The sequence below is a fragment of the Alosa pseudoharengus genome, unplaced genomic scaffold (genome assembly GCF_046254945.1).
Source record: "Alosa pseudoharengus isolate Yale_2024_CS ecotype anadromous, Long Island Sound unplaced genomic scaffold, YU_APseudo_1.1 YU_APseudo_1.1_scf_11, whole genome shotgun sequence".
Lineage (NCBI taxonomy): Eukaryota > Metazoa > Chordata > Actinopteri > Clupeiformes > Clupeidae > Alosa > Alosa pseudoharengus.
This window is the reverse complement of record NW_027468576.1, coordinates 11,364,245-11,388,282: the sequence shown is the minus strand read 5'-3', so window position 1 is coordinate 11,388,282 and position 24,038 is coordinate 11,364,245. Positions and strand designations below refer to the sequence as shown.

Genomic DNA, 24,038 nt, shown 5'->3' with positions numbered 1-24,038 from the left:
TGTTTAAGGTGTTTTTCGGTGTTTGTTGTCAATTTAAAGGGGCCCAGCACATAAACAAATATATTCTTACTGGTTGAAACAGAGAAACAAAGTGTGTAATGTATGCAATAATATTGTCCATAAATATTGGGGAAAGTCCTCTGTGATCTCCTTGAGTCCAGAAGCATTTTACTTTTCAACATCAAAAACATGTTTTTGCTAGTGGCTAGCCTACCATTCCTTTATCAAAATATTCTGCTGGTATCTAATCAAAATGATGCAAATGTATTAGTAGCTTTATTTCTGGACAAACCATAACAAATTACATTTCACTCTTCCTGCCTTGGCCTTTTAAACCATAAATATGTCTGTCTCTTGGAGGCGCTCTAACAAACATTTGCCATTTAGTTTCTCCTGTTGTAAGTCACAGACAGTTCGAACATTACGTGACCTAATCAGACAAGGAAATAATCCTCAATTTATTTGTTGTCGTTCAATAGCCTGTCTGTGACGTGGTCTCCATATCCACAGCACCTGCGCACAAAGCGTCTACTTTATGGACGAAGCTAGAGCCTGATGGGCATGCGTGTCTCGCAGGCAGCTGTATTTGGGCGAGCAAAAATGAACCGATGTCATGTTTAATGAAAAAAAAACCTACCTTTACGCACAGACAGTCATTTGGAAACATGGTCAGATCACACACATCAGTGATTCAACTGATATTTGTATAAATGCATGCATTTTACAGAATAAGAGATGGTTAGATTTTCAGTCGATTTTGACATGTAGTGAGCTTTGAATGAGTTATTGCGCTAATGGGCTATCGAGGGTGACTGCGTGTGAGTTTATTGATTAGTAGACCCATAACATGTAAACTATAACAAATGTATACATACACAGTGTGTGTACTTCCTCTTAAGCACGCCCTCTTTTTCTCAAGTTCGTGGAGAAAGGCCGAATGTGATTGGTTTATGTAAGAGGAGGCTGTCCTTTTAGTAGGTGCCTGTATGGCTTTGTTGCCTGCTAGGCCGGATTAAAAGCGAGAAAAGTCTCTTGTTAGGGGAAGTAGTTCGCGAATGGGGAAAGAATGTTAGTCTTGTAAACATTGATAACCCAAATGAGCGGCCTACTTCACATTTAAATAGTGTCAATTTTGGAAAAAGTTGTACGTGGCAAGGTTTGGCAAGACTTCGATCGGTGCTTAATGTATTGCGCAAAGGTGCCACTAAGCCAGGTTCTTTGTGTTTAGATGGTTTGTTTTTGTTGAACAGAGGCTCTCGTGGCGAGGTCCTCTGCAATGTATGGGTGCTAGTTAGTCTGATTTCCTGCGGGAGCCTCGGAAATCAGCTCGGAGAAACTGGGTTTGGGTGTACGCGTAGTTTAGAAGCAAAATATTAAGGGAAAGCGTCTGAAAGGCGATGGGAAATTGTCTTAAATCCCCAACGTCGGATGATATATCTTTGCTTCATGAGTCACAGTCAGACAGGGGTAGTTTTGGTGATGGAACAGATCCCGACCAAGAACCACCTCCGCCTTACCAGGTAAGATATCAACACAACAAACGGAACACAGGCTACTGAATCAAAAGTGTAAATTGTCACTGTTGCCGTTATTGTTATCTTTATCGTCAGTTGTACGTGGCAGTTTGGTGGTCTGCAGCTCGTTATTTTGAAATGCCACGTTTTTGGTCGCGTTTTTGGACACGAGGAGAACATATCGACTTTAAAGCACATTTAAAGTTGTATGTTAACACTGTTCCAAACGTGGCGATGACATAATCTTCGTTCAGTAGAAATTAATCGTTGGAAGTGCTCACGGGGGTTAAACCATTTCTCTCTCTGTGTTTGTTTAAATATAGGCTACCTCCTGAATCTACCTCAAGATGTCATTGTTGTCGTCTAACTACATCAATGCGTTTATCAGTGCGGATCTCTGAAACTGTGGTTAAGTTCGAGCACAGTTGTCAGAGTTATGTAATTCGCCAAGCAGACTGCACATCTGTCTATAGTGTGTTGCAGAACATGCTCTGTGGGGTCCGTGTCGGGGCTGGCTCGGGAACAGTTATGCCCCAGAACCTCTCTTTGTTTTCTCTGCCTCAGCCGTTCAAGAGGATATTTTAGCATGTAGACAGGTTTGCACAACAAGGGCTTAAATTATAGTACAGTAACTAGTAGGCTAAAGTGATGTAGGCCTACTGTATAACAGTGTTCTACATTGCATTACATTGTTGCCACATTGTAATGTTGCTGTTATCTTAATGGTTGCAATATATGTAGCCTACTTTTGATAGAATAAGTGAAAACATGCCTGCAGTTTCCAGACGTGGAACACATGGTGCAAAGTGCAAGTTGTGGATAGAGTTGATTGACCTACTAATCTTAAATCTAGGCCAAAAGAAGGAAAGAACTGATTACTGTAGGCAGTGAGGGCAAAGTGTCACATTGTTTGTTCAGCTCGTAGGTGAAACCCAGGCCAAGAAAATTATGTCAGGTTCCATGGACCTAAGTGGTTTTTATATCCTCATTGTTTGCAGAGTTACACAAGACCTCACTGTGTGTTTCCTTTTACCAGGTAATAGACTGTTCTCTTTGCTACACTGGAATGCAGAGAACCGAAGCGCCTCTGAACATTTGGAAATGGCTTCCGTAGCGTAGCTGTTGTATTTGACAGTGGGGGTGCCACAGGAGGGTTGGGGCAGAGTGGTTTTGGTGTAGGTGAGATCACCATGAACTTGCGCACGCTTGTGACTTTCCGGAGTCATTTCTGCATGTGATACAAGAATTTAAAGCATGATCTCAAGAGAGATAAAATGATTGAACTAGACCAACCACTCAAACAGTGGGAATGTTGACATGTCTGTTTCAGACCATACTAGATGATGGCTTTGATTAACTAGGGCCTTGTGACGTTTTGGCTTGATTTACAGCTGTCTGCTATCTGGCCTCAGGTAGTGATTGGAAGTTATAACGCTTGCCATGCAGATGCTAATTAATGAAGAGACAAAGAATTCATGTGAATACGTGATCAAAAACAGCTCAGGCAAGTGGACACCTAAACAAAAGTCGTCTTAGGCAAGTCCCTCCACTCGGTGGCCATATTGCAACGCTTTTTTAGCACTTATCGGGTATCTATTTCGGAAGAAATGCGTGTGCGCAAGGCTTCACGACACCAATCTTGCTCCAGTGTCGAGATCACAACACATGATTGGCATGTCGGTCTTCACAACACACCACATTATTAGCTCAATGTATTCACAATACAGCACATGATTGGCTCAATGTACATGTTGACGTTTTGCCGCGGAAGGGGTGTGATGTGTAGACAACTGCCATATTTGTGTTACAAACTAACCCCATGCATTTCTATGGAGGATTTTTTGAGTGCTGTGTCTCCTCATTAGAAAGTCTCTGCCTAAACCCTGTGAGTGCTGTCTTGGGAGGCACACATTCAATCTGTGTTGCAGGAAGCAGCCTTTTTATTGGAGATTAACACGTCTATAATGATGGTAAAAATCCACCCTTGGACTGTGTTGAACCCAGGCCTTCCTGTGAGAAGCACTTCTGTACAAACTTCGAATCTGCTCTATAGATGTAGGCCTATCAATCTGGAGAAAATCATCGTGGCAAGAACAAAAAACAATCTGGACATGATTTCCCTCAGGTCTTAGTTTTGACTGCGTTGTGCAATATCCTGGCCTTTTGTTGTTTTATTGGTTATTATTGTTTTTATTGAGTTTTTTTGTTGCAGTATCAAGAAGCTTTTTTAAAATATGGAGTGTGACCAGGGGAGAGACCAGGGGCCCACTGGAGAGCCTAAATCATTTTCAATCTAGGTGCATTCCTGTAAGAGTTGCCAAGAATGCCTGACAGTGTTTTCTCTCTCTCCCTCCCTCCCTCTTTCACTCCACCTCCCTCCCTTTTCCAAAATGAACTGCTGCTACGTGTTAAGAACCATGTGAGCTACCTCAGTCAGGAACTTTTTAGGGGAGGTGCGGTGGAGGGGTTCCTTTTAATGCTGAAAATGTGCAGGTCCAAGAGGTTGAGTTGTGTTCATCAAGTGTGAGAGTCCTGGACTCTTCATGTCACTCCTCAAATATCAGACAGACGGCACTCACAGGCAAAGGCTGAACAATTTGAGAGGCAATTTTTCAACCTCTTGGAAAGCTATGTTGGGCGGAACAGACAGCGTATAGTGTGCGCAAGCTGCTCTCTGGAGCTCATTCTCACTTACTGACTTACTAGCACACATACACACACACACACAAACACCCAAACACCCTATCCTATTTCTTTATATTGCCCTTGTTGTCTCAGGACGACACAGTGCTGCTTAAAGGTACCATATGTATTTTTGTTAGAAATAAATCACTGGTTGGAACTTTAAGTAGTCAGGAAAATGGCTGCTCCTATAAATCCTATAAAGGCCTTAAAACAGGCAACTAGTACACAAAATGTACAGAAGCATTGTGTTTACATCATTGCTGAAAGTTTACAAACACTTATGTCTTTGACATCAGCTCTACATATTGTACCTTTAAGATTAAATCTAAAGTGACTAAAAATCACAAGTCTCTTCTGTCAGGTTTGGGTGCTACAGCAAGAAAGTGGGCAGGAATTTGCACTTTTCAAACTGATGCTGTTATTTTAAAACTTGATGAATTGTCAAGAGTTAATTAAATGTCTCAGTGCGAATGTCCTCAGCTAGGGTGTGCTTGTCTCTATTTGAGAAACGGCAAGGAAAAGTCTGGGCCTAAGCAAATTACTGCGAACGAATCGACCGCATTGAAAAAGTTGGGTTAATGCCAGTCTTGAGAGCACAGCAGAGAACCCTGTGTGGAAAGGAAGACCAGACTTGCCCGTCCTGTGTTGGGGAGGAAGTGGCTTCTGAGTTTTGCTGGTGAAGCCGTCAAGAGCAGGTGACGAGAGAGAGAGAGAGACTTCCTCTTACGTCATGTATCAGGCTCAATAAGGAGATGTCATCAGGCCGAGTTGTATTGTGTTCTGCAGAGGATGCAGCACCCCCCCCCCCACACACACACACACACACACACAGTCACTCCATTGTGTAATTAGCTGTGTTGTTGATGAGGGGGAGTGTAGTGGGAGAGAGAGAGAGAGAGGCGGCTAATTTGGAAAGCAGCTGGTAGTAATGCTGACTCATCTAGCTGTGCGAGGCGAGGGCAGATAAGTGTGTGTGTGTGTGTGTGTGTGAGAGAGAGAGTGTGACTGAGCCTGTGTCTGTGTAAGGGAGGGAGGGAGCGTTTGACTGGGAGAGGGCACAGTGAGAGAGCGAAGAGCGTGAATAGGAAGAGAGGGAGTGAATGGAGAGAGAGAGAGGGAGGGAGGGAGAGTGTGATGGGGAGGGGGAGAAAAAGAGTGAAAAGGAGAGGGAGAGAGGGAGAGAAAGCTTAAAAGGACATTGTTGTATGTTGTTGTACCTGTTCTATGTGGTATTCTGTGTCCAAGGCGGTTCCAATGGTAGTGTGGTCAGGTCCAGGAAAGGCCCAACGTGTGTGTGTGGGTGTTGGGGGTGGGGTGGGGGGTGGGCGGCGGTGTGTAGCCCACGACCTCCACCACTGTTGTCGTCTTTCTTTTCTCTCCCTGTCCGAAACCCCCTGGATGCGATCGATTCTGATTCATATCCAGGTGTCCCGGAAAGACCCGGTGTGTGTGTGTGTGTGTGTGTGTGTGTGGGGGGGGGGGGGGGGGGTGTAGCCCACAGCCGCCATTTCCGTGGCTGTTGTCTTTCTTTTCTCAGCTCCTCTCTTCCTGTCCGAAACCCCCTGGATACGATCGATTCTGATTTGTGGCGGAGCGACCTGGCGGAGCGCCCATTGTGCTGTTGACAGGATGCTTTATGAGCCGGTCTCCCTGGACGCAACAGCCACCAGGCCTCTGACACCTCTCCTTTAACGCCCATCAGGAAAATAATGCTGGAGGACTTGGCTACAGGGCGAGGAGGTGTGTGCGGCCTTGAAACACTCTGCCGTCTTCCCCCACACACTCACCTGAGGCCTCCCGCAGGAGAAGAAAATACTCTAGATGGCCAGACTGTGTGTGTACGTGTGTGTGTGTGTGTGTGTGTGTGTGTGTGTGTGTGTGTGTGTGTGTGTGTGTGAGAGAGAAAGAAAGAAAGAAAGAAAGAGAGATGGAGGGAGAGCGAAGTGAGATGCATTGTAGACAGTGGATCCCATTAGCTGAATATCAAAAGTGGACACTGGTCTGAAGTGCGCAGTAGCCTGTGGACGGTAGAAAGCTGACACCTCAAGCAAAGATGAAAGGTTCTATGCATTACTGCTATTACTGTAATCTTTGTGAAACACAAAAGCAGAGCAGGCCTTTGATCTTTTGAGAGATCATGCAGCCTCAAAGCATCCATATATGGGTAGATATTATTGTATTAATTTATCAGATGGAAATATATATATATATATATATGATATATATATATATATATGATATATATATATATATATATATATATATATTAATATTTATATTAATATTAATTTCTAATTAATAAATTATTATTGTTGTCAATAATTAAATAGCTAAAAGCATGAAATGCATTATTGTATCACAAGTAGTACCTTAAAGTACTTAAAGATATGAAAATAACCTGTTCATGTACTGTGTGATTAACAGATTTTCTGTTGAAGGTGTATTTGTGTGTGTGTGTGTGTGTGTGTGTGTTAAAAATTGAGACCGTGTCCCCCACACATCCCAGATGCCATGCCAAAGATTTACAGTCCTGTCAGCGTTTTTTTCTCTCGGAGGCAGCCGGCGTTACAAGTCGCCAAACCAAAACCCTCAGTCACCAGCAGAGAGGGGGGGGGGGCTCTTATGGAGGTGGTGCATTGAGCAATACTCAGTTAGGGACTTACTTCTGTAAGTGTACTGTTTTCTGGGAAGAAGGAGGGGAGAGAAAGAGTGATGAGCGAGAAAGAGAGTCCCGGGTGGAAGATAGAAGGAGGGAGCCGGTGAAGAGAAGAGTCTCTTACAGGTGTTCTCATTACGCAGCTCTCAGTTAGGGAGTTACCGCCCCTGCTTTCAGTGGCTTCCTCATAACTTACAACATGCTAATGTGTGTCTGTGGTGTACTGTTCAGACTGCACCTCCAACGACTTGAAGAATGCCTTTCCTGTCTCGCCTGAGGATCACCTGTCTCAGACTAGTCTTAACACCGCTCCATGCAGCTTTGTTATCCTGCCAGTGTGGAGACCAGATTAGTCGTTTCTGCTGACGGGATGGATGTATGAGAGGGGAGATTGTATTTGGATCAGCGAGCTTTTGGGTTCAGAGTATATTCACAGCATTGTTAAGTTTTTGTTTTCCATCCAGAGCCTGACTAAAATGTTCTGTGTTGGACAGATAGAACACTAGTCATTTCGGATAACAGCATCTAATAAATGAGGAAATGTAAGGGACTGTTAGTTATTTATAAACGGGGCCACCGGAGGAAAATAGGGGAGGGTCACCTAACTTTTTTTTGTCTGGGGGGGGGGGGGTCACCCATCTTTTGTATTAACGAAAACAGCAAAAAATCAAAGTGGCTTGTTTGATTGTTGTTGATTTCTATCGCCATATAACGTTCTCTTTCGTTCCATAGCTCTGTCAACATTGAACAATGAAAATAAAGGAGATTTCCCGGGTTTCTCATGCAAAATACGGAAAATGTCAACATTCGTCCCCATTAATGTTGGAAGGGTTGGAGCAACAAAGTAGCCTACTTTATTCACGCCTAACAGCCTATATCCATTTGGTCAACTTTATCCAGCCCTAAAAAAGTTAAATTTAACTTTGGTTTACTTGTAGTTTACCGTGTAGCCTAACCTTAAACAGTGTGCATGCTTAACATAAAGCATAGCCTACTTGTGCTTCATTCATCCACACATCCAGCTCCTAACGTTTTGACAAACATTTCTACCAATTGACCTTGTTCCTGCCCATCTCTAGCTTTGCTGTCTCCATCCTTTCTGTTTTTGTTGGTTGCAAAAAAAAAAATATTATTTATTGGTAACCAGCAACAAGTGCAATTTGTTAATCGCTGTCATTCTCTCTCCTGCCAACAAAAATGTGTTGCGTTCCAAGTAGCAGTGCGTAATTCTGCTTCATAAAGTTTAACAAATACATTTGGTCATATAAATAGCCAGTTTATGGTCTACAGTGTAGAGTTGGTAAGTTATGGTAGGCCAACTTGGAGTGAATATACAGGGGGAATTCTTTGTCTACTCGTGGCTGAGTAGCCTGGCAGGTGCGCACGTATAGCCTACGGCCGAACACTGCAAGCGCCAATGAATTGTGCTCTCACTACAACCACGTCGTTAACTTAAATAGGCCTAGGTTAATATCACTCTGAGTTCGCATTCAAGGAAGCAAAACGATGATTTAAATACATCTGTTTCACTGGAAGGGCAAGGGGTAACAACAGGACAACACAGAGACAGGCCAGAATGCAGGACTAATGTTATTACAGTAACATGGGATATTCTACGGGGAATATTAAAACAGCAAGACAGCGGGGAAAAGTTAAAATGATAAACCCGGAAAAAGTTGGCATGTTAGGTATTTTTCGGTCCCTGTGATTATTTGTGAAATTGTGCAAACGGCCTTTTCAACTCATTTAAGAAGGAGTGTAGCAAGCTCCCAAATTGACGCTCGTCTGAAAAATTGAGTTTTGGATAATGTTCAGCTTCGGCAGCTTTACAATGACTGAGGAAGCCTAGAGACGAGTCCATAGCAACAAGTTCATGTGTTGAATTTGTTATTACCCAGTGTGCTTTGTTGAATGGTCTCAATGTTTTATTGTTTTATTTCATGTGAATACTAGAGGAGTAACTTATTTCAAGTAGGCTAATGCAGTTGCAGGAAGTGTGCATTTAGTTTCCATGCTTATTGTGTTTCCAGAGACAATGTTAGAGAGTAAATCTACTGAAATGACCACCATCTTGGTGAAGTGTGATGTGTAAGATCAGAAAGCAGAGGTTGCTTTTAGAACGGTAGCCTAAGCCAATGTGTTTTCATAGCGCTTAAGAGCGTGGGTGGAAGGTATTGATAATTGGCCGGGGAGGGTCATGTCTTTTTTGAAAATGCTACTGGATGGTCGTTGAAAATTTTCTCACAGGCAGTGGAGGGTCATGCAACTTTTGGTTGAAGCACTCAAAATCCCTCCGGTGGCCCCGTTTATAAAACACGAATTGTCCCTAAATGTAAGCTTTCTAAGAACATTAAAACACCATGTTTTATTTAGTGGCCATTTTGTTTCCCCGTATGCTGGCCGGATTGTAAATTCCTGTGTAGTCATCTAATTGACTCAAACTCATTTGTGGTCTTGTAACCTTTTAGAGGAACCTGCTGGTTTGAAGCCATAGTAAAAAACAGGCTGCTACGGGACATTGAGAGGCTGGGCTTCTTACTGAAGCGAAACACAGGTCCTATCTTACTGAAGCTGCATTCAGGATTTCTCTCACTGAAGCTTGTCTCAGGCCCTGTCTCACTGAAGCCTGTCGCAGGCCCTGACTCACTGAAGCCTGCAGCCTGTCTCACGGTACCGATCCACTTGCACGACACTTCATTTTGTCGTGTCGCATTCCACTCTAGTCCTATGGGTGACGTCAAGCGACTTTAACGCGCCCGCAAAGCATTCCGGGAAGGCAGCACTGCATTTGAAAATATGTCGCGTGTCAAAAACAAAAAGCTGGGCGAAGCCCATCTTTATGCAAATTAATCCGTTGAACGCGAGGCGACTCTCCAATGAAAGGACGAGGTTGTAGGTCCTTTGTTCTACCACAACGGTGCCTGTGAAACTTTGGTTCCGCTTACAAGACAAATAATGTTTTAACAATCTCTTCCACGACCACCTAGTAGTCCATAAAACAAACGAAACTAGGATTTGGATGAATATATTGACTGTTGGTGTTTCTGGTGAGGATTTGAGATTGCATTGAGTAGTTTAAATAAAACAAGATTTCCAAATGGCTTGCATAGTTTGTTTAGGCTATTAATGTGTTGTATACTGTTAAGTGCATGCCTAGAATTGTGGTCCATTTGTGGAAAAACACTTAAGATACTGTAACGATTTGATAGCGAACCACACAGTTGTCCAATCAAAAGGTTTATTGGCTGGGAACGAGAGCTAGGACACAGACCAAGACCAAGCCACAGAACACAATACACACGGGGCAGGTCAAGCAGACACACACAATACACATACAGGGGAGGACGCAGCCCCCCACACAAAAAGGATCACACATGAGGGAAAACTAAAAGGGAAACATGTTACAACAAAGACGCTAACATTACACTCAAAACTAAGGAGAATTAACGACATAAACCCCCCAAATGTTCGCTCTCGTATCCCAGGATCCCCTGCGCGGGAGAACGCGAACACTGTCTTTTTGCGCCGACGCTACACAGCTCCCCCAACTCGGCAATGCCCACGAGGTAGCCACATGCTAGCGTCGGCGCGCGTCGCCCGCCACTCAGTTCAGTGCGACAGTACTGCCAACTCACGTGGGGTGCACGCGCCGCAGGAGCTCACTCAACGGGGCGCCACGCTGCTAGCAATCCAGTTCGGGCGTGCTAGCAGCCACGTGGCCGACCCCGCTCGTCACCAGCTCCCTCTCAGCAGCCGCCCTCAGGCTTCCCTTTCCGCGGCATGTCACCACGGCACTCCTCCTCTCCAGACGGGGCCCTAGGTGGCCTTACAACCGTCGACACTGTACCAAGCACCGGGGTTCGAGGGGGGCCAGATGAAGCTGCGCCAACGCCACTCTGCTCAGTCGAGTCGCCGACCAGGACAGACAGGCACCGACTCCACAGCAACCGGACCGCGCTGAGCTCTCCCGCTGCAGCTACCGTTTTCGGCGTCCCTCCTCATGTTGCCATCTCGCAGAGCCGTACTGCTCTGTTCCCGGCCCGTTCCACTCCTTCGCGGCCTCGGCGAAGGCACGACCCCCGAGATGGTCGTGCTATCGAACTCCACACACAAATTTTTTCAAAAGGCGCCGGCCAACAGGCCAACTAGAACGGGCGCCCACACAGCACGGTGCCTCTCACACGCACCCAAAAGTTTTTAAAGTTCAGAGGGCCTTTCCGACGAAGCTGCCCCACCGTCGTGAGTTCGCTGCCCTCAGCGGCTCCGCCAACCGTCCATCGTCTAGGAACCTCTTCCTCGCCGCACTCCCTCGGCTCTGCTCACGCGTCGCGGCTCGCAGTGGAGTCAGCGCCCAGGCCAGCGTCGTCTTCTCCGCGACCGCTTCTTCTGGCCAGATCTCCTCCCATGGCAGCAGGCAGGTCCAGACGATAGCTCCTCTCCTCCGTCGGCAGTAGCGATAGAAGGCCCCGAGCATTTTAGTAGCCCTTACAAGGGCTCTCTCTGGATCCTCTTGCGTGGGCCTCCACCCAGTGGTGAGGTCTCCAGCTCCCCGCTTCTCTCGCTGGGCGGAGGCCATGTTCGAAAGTCGCTTCTGACACCAATGTAACGATTTGATAGCGAACCACACAGTTGTCCAATCAAAAGGTTTATTGGCTGGGAACGAGAGCTAGGACACAGACCAAGACCAAGCCACAGAACACAATACACACGGGGCAGGTCAAGCAGACACACACACTACACATACAGGGGAGGACGCAGCCCCCCACACAAAAAGGATCACACATGAGGGAAAACTAAAAGGGAAACATGTTACAACAAAGACGCTAACATTACACTCAAAACTAAGGAGAATTAACGACATAAACCCCCCAAATGTTCGCTCTCGTATCCCAGGATCCCCTGCGCGGGAGAACGCGAACACTGTCTTTTTGCGCCGACGCTACACAGCTCCCCCAACTCGGCAATGCCCACGAGGTAGCCACATGCTAGCGTCGGCGCGCGTCGCCCGCCACTCAGTTCAGTGCGACAGTACCACCAACTCACGTGGGGTGCACGCGCCGCAGGAGCTCACTCAACGGGGCGCCACGCTGCTAGCAATCCAGTTCGGGCGTGCTAGCAGCCACGTGGCCGACCCCGCTCGTCACCAGCTCCCTCTCAGCAGCCGCCCTCAGGCTGCCCTTTCCGCGGCATGTCACCACGGCACTCCTCCTCTCCAGACGGGGCCCTAGGTGGCCTTACAACCGTCGACACTGTACCAAGCACCGGGGTTCGAGGGGGGCCAGATGAAGCTGCGCCAACGCCACTCTGCTCAGTCGAGTCGCCGACCAGGACAGACAGGCACCGACTCCACAGCAACCGGACCGCGCTGAGCTCTCCCGCTGCAGCTACCGTTTTCGGCGTCCCTCCTCATGTTGCCATCTCGCAGAGCCGTACTGCTCTGTTCCCGGCCCGTTCCACTCCTTCGCGGCCTCGGCGAAGGCACGACCCCCGAGATGGTCGTGCTATCGAACTCCACACACAAATTTTTTCAAAAGGCGCCGGCCAACAGGCCAACTAGAACGGGCGCCCACACAGCACGGTGCCTCTCACACGCACCCAAAAGTTTTTAAAGTTCAGAGGGCCTTTCCGACGAAGCTGCCCCACCGTCGTGAGTTCGCTGCCCTCAGCGGCTCCGCCAACCGTCCATCGTCTAGGAACCTCTTCCTCGCCGCACTCCCTCGGCTCTGCTCACGCGTCGCGGCTCGCAGTGGAGTCAGCGCCCAGGCCAGCGTCGTCTTCTCCGCGACCGCTTCTTCTGGCCAGATCTCCTCCCATGGCAGCAGGCAGGTCCAGACGATAGCTCCTCTCCTCCGTCGGCAGTAGCGATAGAAGGCCCCGAGCATTTTAGTAGCCCTTACAAGGGCTCTCTCTGGATCCTCTTGCGTGGGCCTCCACCCAGTGGTGAGGTCTCCAGCTCCCCGCTTCTCTCGCTGGGCGGAGGCCATGTTCGAAAGTCGCTTCTGACACCAATGTAACGATTTGATAGCGAACCACACAGTTGTCCAATCAAAAGGTTTATTGGCTGGGAACGAGAGCTAGGACACAGACCAAGACCAAGCCACAGAACACAATACACACGGGGCAGGTCAAGCAGACACACACACTACACATACAGGGGAGGACGCAGCCCCCCACACAAAAAGGATCACACATGAGGGAAAACTAAAAGGGAAACATGTTACAACAAAGACGCTAACATTACACTCAAAACTAAGGAGAATTAACGACATAAACCCCCCAAATGTTCGCTCTCGTATCCCAGGATCCCCTGCGCGGGAGAACGCGAACACTGTCTTTTTGCGCCGACGCTACAATACGTTAAAACGAACTGAGTATGAGCTGGTAACTGACATTTTAAACAAAACGGCCACACACGACGTGGGGAGGCAGCGCGACATCTATGCGACATGACAAAATGAAGTGTCGTGCAAGTGGATCGGTACCGTCAGGCCCTGTCTTAACTGAAGCTGCATACAGGTAGCCTAGCAATCTAGACGCGCCCCTAGCGGCAGCAAATTGCTGCCAGGGCTAGCATACAGTAACCTGACTCCGCCAGATGGATTTGCTCCGCATATCCATCTGGGAACTTTTCATTGAAGAACTTTTGGGAAGGGGCGGAAATACTGGTTAGCTGATTGGATAAACCATCTGTCTATCACCACCTTTGTTGGTTATCGATGGGCCAAATCAACCAATTGGATGAACAAAGTGTTCTTCTAATGCCTTCGTTTAACATACAATTAAGTTAGGTAACGTGACTAACGTTAAGATGTTTTAACCATTTGTATGTGACATGAACCTAATCAACGACAATTCCCATCAAGTTTTCACGGTAGGCCCTACACTTCTGAAGAAAGTATATTCCTCCATTGTGAACTGGAATCAGCCGTGGAGGATGTCTGTGTCGTTCATTCCTCCCAGCTGCATGGCTGAGACTCATAGCTTCACAGCTTACCCAGGAATACTTTCTAATCTGAATAAAACTTGCGCGATAGCTATGCTCCTCTCTGTGGATGCCGTCATGTTGTTCGTTGCGTCACACCTCAACCCGCCTCAAAGCCAACGCTGATTGGACGTTCGTTTGGTGAACTGCTCCAAATTCTCTTTAACGGAAAGTATCCAGACTGATCTGCGAGTGAAACCCTGAAGCTCGCGAGATCAGGATGGTCTCACGAGGCTAAGCATACAGGCCCAGTCTGTACTTAAGCTGCATCACGACGGAGTATTAGGGCCACACATGAAGGAAAAAATATTTTTGCCATGACGAGATTAAACTCGACATTTTGAGAATAAAGTTGAAATATCAAATATCAATACCATGCACTATTATATAGCTAGAATAATACATGTTTCCAATGATATAATGTTTCTATAGTAGGCTACAAAATGTTATTTCACTCTGTTTTACGTGGGTAAGGCCACCGCACATCCAAATAACTGCCCTCATGACCCACAGGCCGTCACTCTCCATAGGTTAACATCAGAGCCGGACAGTAATGGAGTACATTTACTTGAGTACAGTACTTGAGTACAATTTTGAGGGATCTGTAGGCTACTTTATTCGAGTATCATTTTTGGGGAGTACTCATGACTTTACTCAAGTACATTTGAGAGGCAAATATTGTACTCTTTAGGCTACTCCACTACATTTCTATCCATAACTGTGAGTAGTGAGTACCCGTTACTACTTCGAAAAAAAAGGAAAAAAGAAAAATCTCCGAAACCCTCAATTTGTTGTTTCCCTCTCAAACGTGATTGGATTGTGCATGCGCCACTGATTGGGACAGCATATCAGCAATCACCTTCAGCTTTCCGCCAAAGTCAACTCCATGGTCAGATTTAGATAAGAGACAAAACCATGGACAAAACAATGGATGAAGACGCAGCAGGTCCATCCCGGGAATGTGCCAACTGTGGCCCCACCTCGCCAGACTATTTCAATTTTCTGAACAAGTTAATGATAGTTTTCGCTTCAAGTGTTTCAATTACAAAATAGTATTTTGTATTTGACACACGTATTTTAAATACATGTATTAGAAATAGGTAGTGCTGGGCGGTATGACCAAAAATGTATATCACGGTATTTTTCAAAATTCTTACGGTTTCACGGTATATGGCGGTATTTTTTTTTACCATGCATAATCAGATGTTCACAGCATTTTCTACAGGTTGAGAGAGGAATTGCTGCAGTATTGACTAAGGATGGTCAATTTTACTGTCATGATGTAGAATAACTCCACACTAGTGGTAATGCAGTTTTGCATGGCCCCAGAAAATGATGCTGTTTACAAAGAGCCACTCATGATTCTAATGAAGAATCTAATCAGAATGCAAAGACAATTGCAGTCAAAATACAGAACTTTTACTGTGCAAATTTCACAAGTACATCTTGTATAAAACCAATACAAAAAGTAGTGCAACTTGAAATAATTATACTTTTTTGAAAATGATACAATTTAAAATAAAACCTCTCTGTTAATATGCTTACTCTGTCAAATAGGCCTATCAGAAATGTATTGTTATTGTGTGGTTTACATGACGTTAGTGGTAGGCTAACGTTAACTTCATGTGGATGTCTTGTTAGCCTGCCATGCTTCGGTTCGGTTCGCTAGGCAAAACATTAACAAAAAAGTTCGTTTTGGTGCACTGATGACAGTCAGGATAATTTCTAACTAGCCAGCTAGTATTGCTCAGTGCATGTCTATAACATGCTTTACTTGCTACCTGGATAATTTCAGCGAATATTCTTAAGGTGAGATGAATGATAAGATCATTAAACTTCACTGTGTTCGGTGGGTTGCGAACTAACGACATCACCTACTAGCCAGCTAGTTACAGCTGTTGAACAATCTCAATAGAATTTTCGTGACGGTAGGCTACGCATTGCATTATATATATCTGAGCACCACTGGAGAAAACACTAACATGCAGTAATCTAATGTTTAACTAAGTTAAGATAACGTGTGCTTCTAACTTAGCCACAAAAGGCTGATAGGCTACATTGTGCACATAAATCATGACAGGGGAAAGAAAAAAACATTTTAATATGATAAATAGCCTAAATGGTTTGTTTTGACCAGGGGCGATTCTAGACCTAGAGCTTTGCTGGGGCACAGGCCCCCAACTCCCAATACATTAAAAAACAAAAAAATATGAAATAAATGGCTAGCCTGATTTGGACCATCACATATCTCCCCTAGGTCACAGACATCCTCCTCCATACTCCATGAATAATTTTACGTCTAACCCCCATCATGTTCTCATCCGTTTCTTGCCTGTCTCTCTCCTCCTCCTCCTCCCCCTGCCTGGTACTGGACTGCCCAGCCTGTGCTCTTTCTCCCCTCTCTTCTCCTTCTCTTCGACCTTCTTTTCCTCCTCCTTCTTCTCCAGCACTCTCTCCCTCAATTGTAGCAGCCACTATCCAGCAACATCCAAACACATAGGCATAAGTAGGCCTATACTCACTGCATGAATTTAATAGGCTTTCCTACTAACACAAGGGAAGCTTATTTTTAGTCAAAATTGAGATATACTTCCCTCCCAGGCAAGGGTCCTATAGACATCCTGGCAATACTGCAGTTCTTTAGCTTAAATAGCCTACTAAAGCCTTCATACTGACTTTTGGTGATAATTAGCAAATGTAGCCTATACTAATCTACACAGATGTCTATTCTGATTCTTAGGCTACATTTGCAAATGCAGTAAACTTATTTAAGTTTGCCATTAAACAATTAATCAAATCACAGCACTGGCTATTACCAGCATAAATGTTAATGTTACCGTTAATGTGGGCAAAATTATCATACCTCCCTCATCCTCCTCATCCTCCTCATCTCTCCTCACTGTTCCTCTCCCTCTGCCTCTGTTCAGGAAGAATTTTCTGATGTCCATCTCTGAATAGTTTATCAGAATGCTATGTTTAGTTTTACAGTAGGACAGCTTCACAAACAGTATAGGCTACTTTTACAGGACTCTCTCTACAGTATACGTATAAATCATTATTAATTGTCCGCATGTGTGCATGCAGCCTACTGTAGCATGGTGTGTGTGTGTGTGAGGGAGAGAGCACAAGCTGGTAAACTATTGCTACATTTAGGCTACAATGATGCTAAGCATTGAAAAACAGATGCTAGAGGGCAACACTCTCTTAACAGCAAACAAGTTGTGAATTTGTTGTAGGCTAACATTAAACAGGGGATGACTTACTCTGCTCAAAGTGATGTAACGAGCTCCAACGGATTCCACAGTGTATGTGTGTGCAGTACAACGAAACACTCGGAAGAATCATGTGAACGATTTTCATTGGTTGTTGCGTTCAATCTTACCCAGCTACAGAGGTGCTATTTCCTGATTAGCTATTATGGCCCCTTTCTTTATTCCTTGTTTTTTTTTTTATTGGCTGGTAAGTGACAGGCTCGAGCCATTATTAAAGCAGGCACGGAGATGCACTCATGTTTCCAGCTAGAGCCGCTAGAATTTTACTGGGGCACTGGAGACTTTTACTAAGGCACGTGCCCCAGTGAATAAGGTCTAGTGAGGCCCCTGGTTTTGACAAGCATGTCGTCATAAAATTGCCGGCTTCTCACCTACAGGCGAAAGTTAGCCGGCGGTTTCAAAAATTCCCACTTTGGAAGCCGGTTTCAAAAACTATCGGTTTCAGTCTCCTAAACTGCCGGCGTCGTGTACACGCAAGGCGTAACCGTTAATAAAACGGTGAGGTTTCACCGGTGTAAACGGCCCCTTAGCGTCGCAGCACATGCTGTACCTGCTGAAGTTTGTTAGGCTATATTTCAGTGTAGACTGGTCCTGGGCTGAAGGACTGAGGAGGAGCGTCTTCACTCAGGCCATACGGGCAATAAACACTTTGAACTGACATTCAGCAACACACTTTTGTCCTGTCTTCTATTTCTACCTGATTGTACTGGACACTTAATTTCCTACAGGTTGTTTGTTTGCCACCTTAAAGATAATCTTGTCATCACAATTCAGTGTTTTTATGAAGACACCTAGTTATTCTCACATGTTGGTTTCCTTGAAATTACATGGCTGTGCAGTCATCAGTGTCCTTTTCGAGGACCGAGCCACCTTTGAGGTTGAAAAATCCTTCCCCCAATCCTTCCCTGCAACCCCTCGTCTCCATGGTGCATATCCAAGCTAGAACTCACAAGTCCAAGGCAGGCAGAGGAAGGGGGAAGGGGAGTAGAAAGAGCGGGAGAGTGTTGCGGGAGAAAGAGTGTGAGAATGTTTGGCCTGGTTGTGTACGAGTGTGGGGGGGGATTCCAATGGCTAAAGTTTCGGAGGAAGGGCTCTAGTTACCTCACCAGGCTGGCTGGGGCTGTGGGTTTAGCGGAAAGTGCCGAGTCATGCTTGGCCCTGGCCTGCTTTCATGCCACTGTGGCGATCGGCAGCAGCAGCTACAGCTACAGCAACAGGGCGTCACGTGCCTTCAGAGATGGTGGCATAGGCGTGTTTGTTGTGAAAGCAGCCCGTGTGAATGTCAAGGTCTGGGTCAGATGATATCATGCCTGTTCCTCATTGTTCTGGGTGAAGAATCGCCTGTGTGGTTTTGGACTGGAGGTGGCCTACGTGGCATGGAGTCCCAGAGACTATTCCCATCAGAGCAGTCAAAAATAGCTGTACTGTGGCTATGTGTGTGTGTGTGTCTGTGTGTGTGTGTGTGTGTGTGTTCCTTGGAGGATCTGCTTTTGAGCCGTTGCCAGAGCCTGGGAGCTGTGTGGAGAGGCCTGGTTGTCTGTGGGCGGATGGGTGGACGGGGCAGAGGGAGGCCCAGAGAGCGGAGGCTCCCACAGACCCAACGCATGCCTGCTGCACCAGGGAGTGCTCTTGGGCTCAGGGCCCGGAATATCCAGCATTCAGCCTGCCAGCCAGACGGGGGGGGGGGGGGGACAGAGAGAGAGATAGCATAAGAACGGGTGAAGCGGCTGTATGTGTGTGTGTGTGTGTGTGTAGGAGATGGATGGTGTGTATGTGTGTATAGGAGAGGGAGAGGGGGTGTGTGTATGTGAGTGTCTATGAGGGTAGGAGAGGGAGAGAAAGGACAGGAGAGACTGATGGACAGACAGGGAGAGGGAACAAGGGAGTGAGAGAAGAGAAGGCAAAGGGAAAAGAGGGGAAGAGACAAGAGAGTGTGGATGTGGGAACGAGTGAAGCGTGTGTGTGTGTGTGTGTGTGTGTGTGTTTCTGCTTTATCTGTGGTCTGGATGGGAACAGGAGACATGCCCCCTGCCTACCCTACTCCAGTGCAGGGAAGGAGACTGTGTGTGTGTGTGCGCGTGTGCGTGCGTGTGTGCCCGAGGCTTGTCTGTGCAGCTCTCTACTCTCTCTGCCTCGCCACCCCTCCCCTCTCCCGTCCTCCTCTTCTTCAACTCTTTCTTTCCGACACACTCCTTTTTTCATCTCCAAACCACTCCTTCCCGCTTTCGCCACAGAACTACCTCTTTTCTTCCTTTTCAGATGTGCTCTCAGTCTCTCACTCTCTCTCTCACGCTCTCTCTCTCTCTCACACTCACTTTCTTGCCACCGCTCAACTCCACTTCCTTCCCCAAATCAGCCTCTCTCTCTCTCTCTCTCTCTCTCTCTCTCTCTCTCTCTCTCTCTCTCTCTCTCTCTCTCGGCCGCAGAACAAGCTGTGGTTTTCCCCCCTGAATGCCTGTCTGGTCTCTGGGCTGGCTGGGGTGAATGCTCTCAGTGAAAACAGAGGCTCTCTCTCTCTCTCACACACACACACAGCCTGCCAGCCAGCCAGCCAGCCAACTAGCTAGCGTCTGTTATCTCTCCGCAGGCTAAAATAAGCTCTCCTTAATCAGATTGACTCAAGCGTGGAGCTACAATATTGCTAAGTGTCAGTCTTGGTAGGGAGTCCGAGTTGCATGCCTGTGCGGCCTACAAGGAGCGGTCTATAGGAAGGAAGACCATAGAGGAGGGGATTGGTGCTGGGTTGATGGAGGGAGGAAGAGAGATAGAGAAAGTGATGAGACAGAGAAAAGATGGAAAGAGAAATGGAGGAATAGAGAGCGGGAGAAATGTTAAGAAAGAGAATGTGAGAGGGATGAACTGTGTGTATTAATGAAAGAGGGGAGAGCTGATAACCGAGAGAAAGAGAAAGAGAGGATTGTATTTCCAAGTGTGTGTGTGTGTCTTTAGGAGAGAGGGAGAGTGTGTATGTGGGTGTGTGTTTCTGTTGGAGAATGGGAGATAGGGTTAGTGTTGGTGTCTACTACCAGTGTGTCCTGGCATGCATTCTGATGAGCAGCGCTGTTAGGTCCAGACCTGAGAGAAAGAGAGAGTGTGTGTGTGTGTGTGTGTGTGTATGTATGTATGTGTGTGTGTAGGAGATGGATGGTGTGTATGTGTATGTGTGTATAGGAGAGGGAGGGTGTGTGTGTGTGTATGTGAGTGTGTGTGTCTGTGTGTGTGTAGGAGAGGGAGGGTGTGTATGTGTGTATAGAGGGACGGTGTGTGTGTGTATGTGAGCGTGGGCATGTGTGTGTGCATGTCTGTGTGTGAAGAGCAGAGTTGTCAGGTCCAGCGCAGACACCTGCGGGACAAAGAGACTGCTGACCTTGCCACTCGCTTAGTGCCCTGGCCTCACCCCCCCCCCCCCCCACACACACACACACACACACACACACACACACACAGCTGTCTTGTCACCCTACACACACACACGGCCGCCTGGAAAAGTCATTCTGATGTTGTCATTGGTCCCTTTGTGCTCCCGTCTCCCTGCGCTGTGTGTGACACTGACATAACAAACAGAACTGTGGCGCTGCACTTTCTCTCCTCACTCCCGTCAGCTGTAAGGAACATGAGAATTAATCAAGACCAGAACCAGTACCTTGACCTTCCAGTAGATTCATATAATAGGTCCTTAGATTCATATAATAGGTCCTATTTTTGCACTATGATGAGTTCCCACACAAACATATTAAGTAGTGGACCATATATTAGGTTAGTCAATTAACATCAATAAACATCAGACACCTTTTAACAATACTATTCCCATTGTGCATCAAAAATATTGTCAGTGAATTTTAAGCTTACTGTACCGAAAATTAACCAAACCGTGACTTCAAAACCGAGGTTCAACTGGGTTTTTTGCTACCGTTTCACCCCTAGTTATGAAGCACAGTTTCAGTATACCGGTAGTTTAATTTATCTAGGCTAAAATGTTTTCCTTAACTGCTCTGGTACTTGGTGTAGAAGGCACTATCTAATAAATTAATTTACGAATGGATTAATGAAATGAATGAGAGGTATGGTGACTATGTGTTTGTGAATGTGTTCTGTAGCCTACTGTACTTAAGGGGGGAAATTGTGTGTGGACTCATTAGTAGGCCTGAACGATTTGGAGAAAATATCTGACTGACACAATTCCTGTCAGATATTGAGATTGCAATTTGATTTGCAATATCATTTTTCAAAGTCAAGCTTCAGCTCAGCGTTCACTATATAATACATTGAACATGGCTTAGAAGTGATCTATCAGAGTCAAGACCAGCACCTGCTTGCCTTTTGCTGCACATTCATCATCACACTGCTGCAGCCGCTGGCGCTTTTCAAAATGTTGCTTGGCCTACATGTTCACCATGTTGCCTCAGAAAGTAGCAAAACACTCCCAAAGCATCAGAGTCTAGTAATGGTGCCATTTGGGATTTACTAATTGTTAATTAGTTTAAAAAACTAATTGTTTACTAATTGTTGCATTAGTTTAAAAAAGGAAAATCAATGAATCTTTCAGTGCTGCTCATTCAAGTCTTCCTGCTCTCTCCTCTGTTGTTGTGAGAAAATACATCAACATTCTTTGATTGCAGCTTCTTAAACTTGAATATTTTCAACTTTATCGGTACTTATTCGTCTATGACGATGAAGTAAATATATTTGGTGTGTGGACAAAATGACACATTTGAAGACGTAATCTTGAGCTTTGGGAAACAACCATCAACATATTTTCACTACTTTCTGGTATTTCATCGATAAAACAACTAATTTGTTACTTATATGAAAATAACTATGTTGAAGCCCTAGTTGAGAGACTCCTACATTGGCTCAGCAGAGAGAAAGACACAATCATTTTGAAAGCCGAATAAGGGATGGCTGATACTGAAGGCTGAAAGCTTTTTGCTTGGGTCTCCCGTGAAGTGAACTACTCTTCTGTCCATGTGCGAGGCCTGGTGCTGTTTTGTCGTACACAGTAAGGTTGCGACCTGAGCAGCTGTTTGGCTCCCTTGGCTGGCCTCTTGGGGACAGCTGAGCTGACCATGCCGCTTGACTGGGCTCTAGCACCAGGTACCAGGCCCTGTGCACAGCAAGCAGTCCTAAGACCATCTCGGGTCATACCGAGATACACACACACACACACACACACACACACACACACACACACACACAGGTGGGACCAGTTACCCACACACACGCTCACACACATGGGAGTGGTAAAGGTGGTTACCATCCATACCTATCAGGCCTCGTCAGCGAACAGTCTTGCCATAACCCACCATGACCCCCTGACCACATAAATGAGCTTAAGCTAATTGCAAATGAGCTTGTTCTTTAGTGGGCAAACACATAATTAACATATTTCCCCATCCCCCTCCCCGTTCTTCCTGAATGTCAGTCTGGTTATTGAGAGCCAGGGCCAGTGTTTTCTCAGGGGTTGTCTCTTGTGCATAGTGTCGAGGCTGTCCCACTGCTTGTCTCTTGTGTGTAGCGGTGAGGCTGTCCCACTGGTTGTCTCTTGTGCGTAGTGGTGAGGCTTTCCCCGGTGGCAGATCGTCAGATCGTCGCAGCTGGACTAGGCTGGGCCCGTCTTAGGTCGCCGCTAATACCTGACCTGGTTGTAAGATCTCTGAGCTGCCATTGAGGATTGCACAAGCCGATGGGTTTGAATTAACAACGAGCTCTTAAGAATGGGTCGGTGGACCTGTTTGAACCTGCTGCGACCTGACAGAAATAGCCAGGGACAAGCACAGGCCCAGGCACAGGCAGACCGATTGAGACGCCTTGATTGTTCTGGTTAACTTTGTCCAGTCGCGAGGGTTCACATAGATGTATGGGGACACCTGGTTGGCACAGACAGTCCCTCTTTGTCCTGCCTCTGTTCAGCCAAGTGTTTTGGCAGACGGTTCGCCAGACTGACATTTGTTCGGTCTCATCATTGTATGGAAAGAGAAGCCTATCCTCATAAGCATTCTTCTCAAGCCTAGTTGTTTAACTGCAGATAAATAAATGCTGTCGCTGACCATACCCCTTAAACGGACAGCTGCCGTTGTGGTGGCCCACTGTGTATAAATATGCATGAAGTGGATCAGCTGGTTGGTATGGGGCGTCCAGTCCAGTGAGGGAGGGATCTGCTGATGTAACACTTTTTTTTGTGCAAAACTGCTCGCTCATGGCGACTAATCTCTGCCCAGGGCTAGGCTTTGCTTAACTGTAATCCGCTGGCTGGCCAGCTGACTGGCTGGACAGAGGGGCTGTGCTGTGCTGTGCTGTGCTGTGCTGTGCTGTGCTATTCACACACCCATGAGGCTTCAATGAGAGTTACTGTCACTGTTACAGAGACTGCAGCATACACCTTTAAGAAGGTTGATCATGGGGGCCCAGTAGTGTTTCATACTGGGCCTAACAGGAGGCCTTTGTAGTTTTAGATTATGTAAATGTGAAGCTTTCGGCTCAGTTTTGTGCTCATGCTGTGTGTGTGTGTGCCAGTACTCAACCACTTTTTTTTTTGTTATTTGTGAACGTCTTTGTGGCTGTATGTAGAAACCATCATTTACACATTTGCTCTGCAGCTAGGAGAGAGATTGTGAGGAAACTCGGCAGTTGATTAGCTACAACAGAGTTAAGGAGTCTGAAGTGTGTCTCGGTGGGGATTTGTGTAAGCAGGCATGCATGCAAGCACACCCAGCGTGATGTTGCAACGAGCCCTCTCCTCCCGCAGTCCTGCCCCCCAACACCCACGCCCGCCCCCCAGCCTCACCGCTAAATCTCTGCTAAGCGGACGCGATTACAAGATCGCCGCACTCAATGGGACCCATTGTTCTGTTCATTTTCTCATTTCTCTTTTGGGCCGTTTGTAGTGTAAAGCTCTTGGACTTGAGCCTGTGTCTCTCCCCCACTCCCCC

The 24,038-nt window shown here is 46.4% G+C and overlaps 1 protein-coding gene across 1 annotated transcript in view; it reads left to right on the top strand.

Moving 5' to 3' along the window:
- Positions 1-1,003: 1,003 nt before the first annotated feature.
- Positions 1,004-24,038, top strand: part of rnf11b (ring finger protein 11b) — a 32,363-nt gene continuing 9,328 nt past the window's right edge. The window contains exon 1 of the mRNA XM_076278001.1: positions 1,004-1,520. Within this exon, the coding sequence (XP_076134116.1) occupies positions 1,398-1,520 (123 nt within the window). The 5' untranslated portion in view covers positions 1,004-1,397. The remainder of the gene's footprint in view (positions 1,521-24,038) is intronic.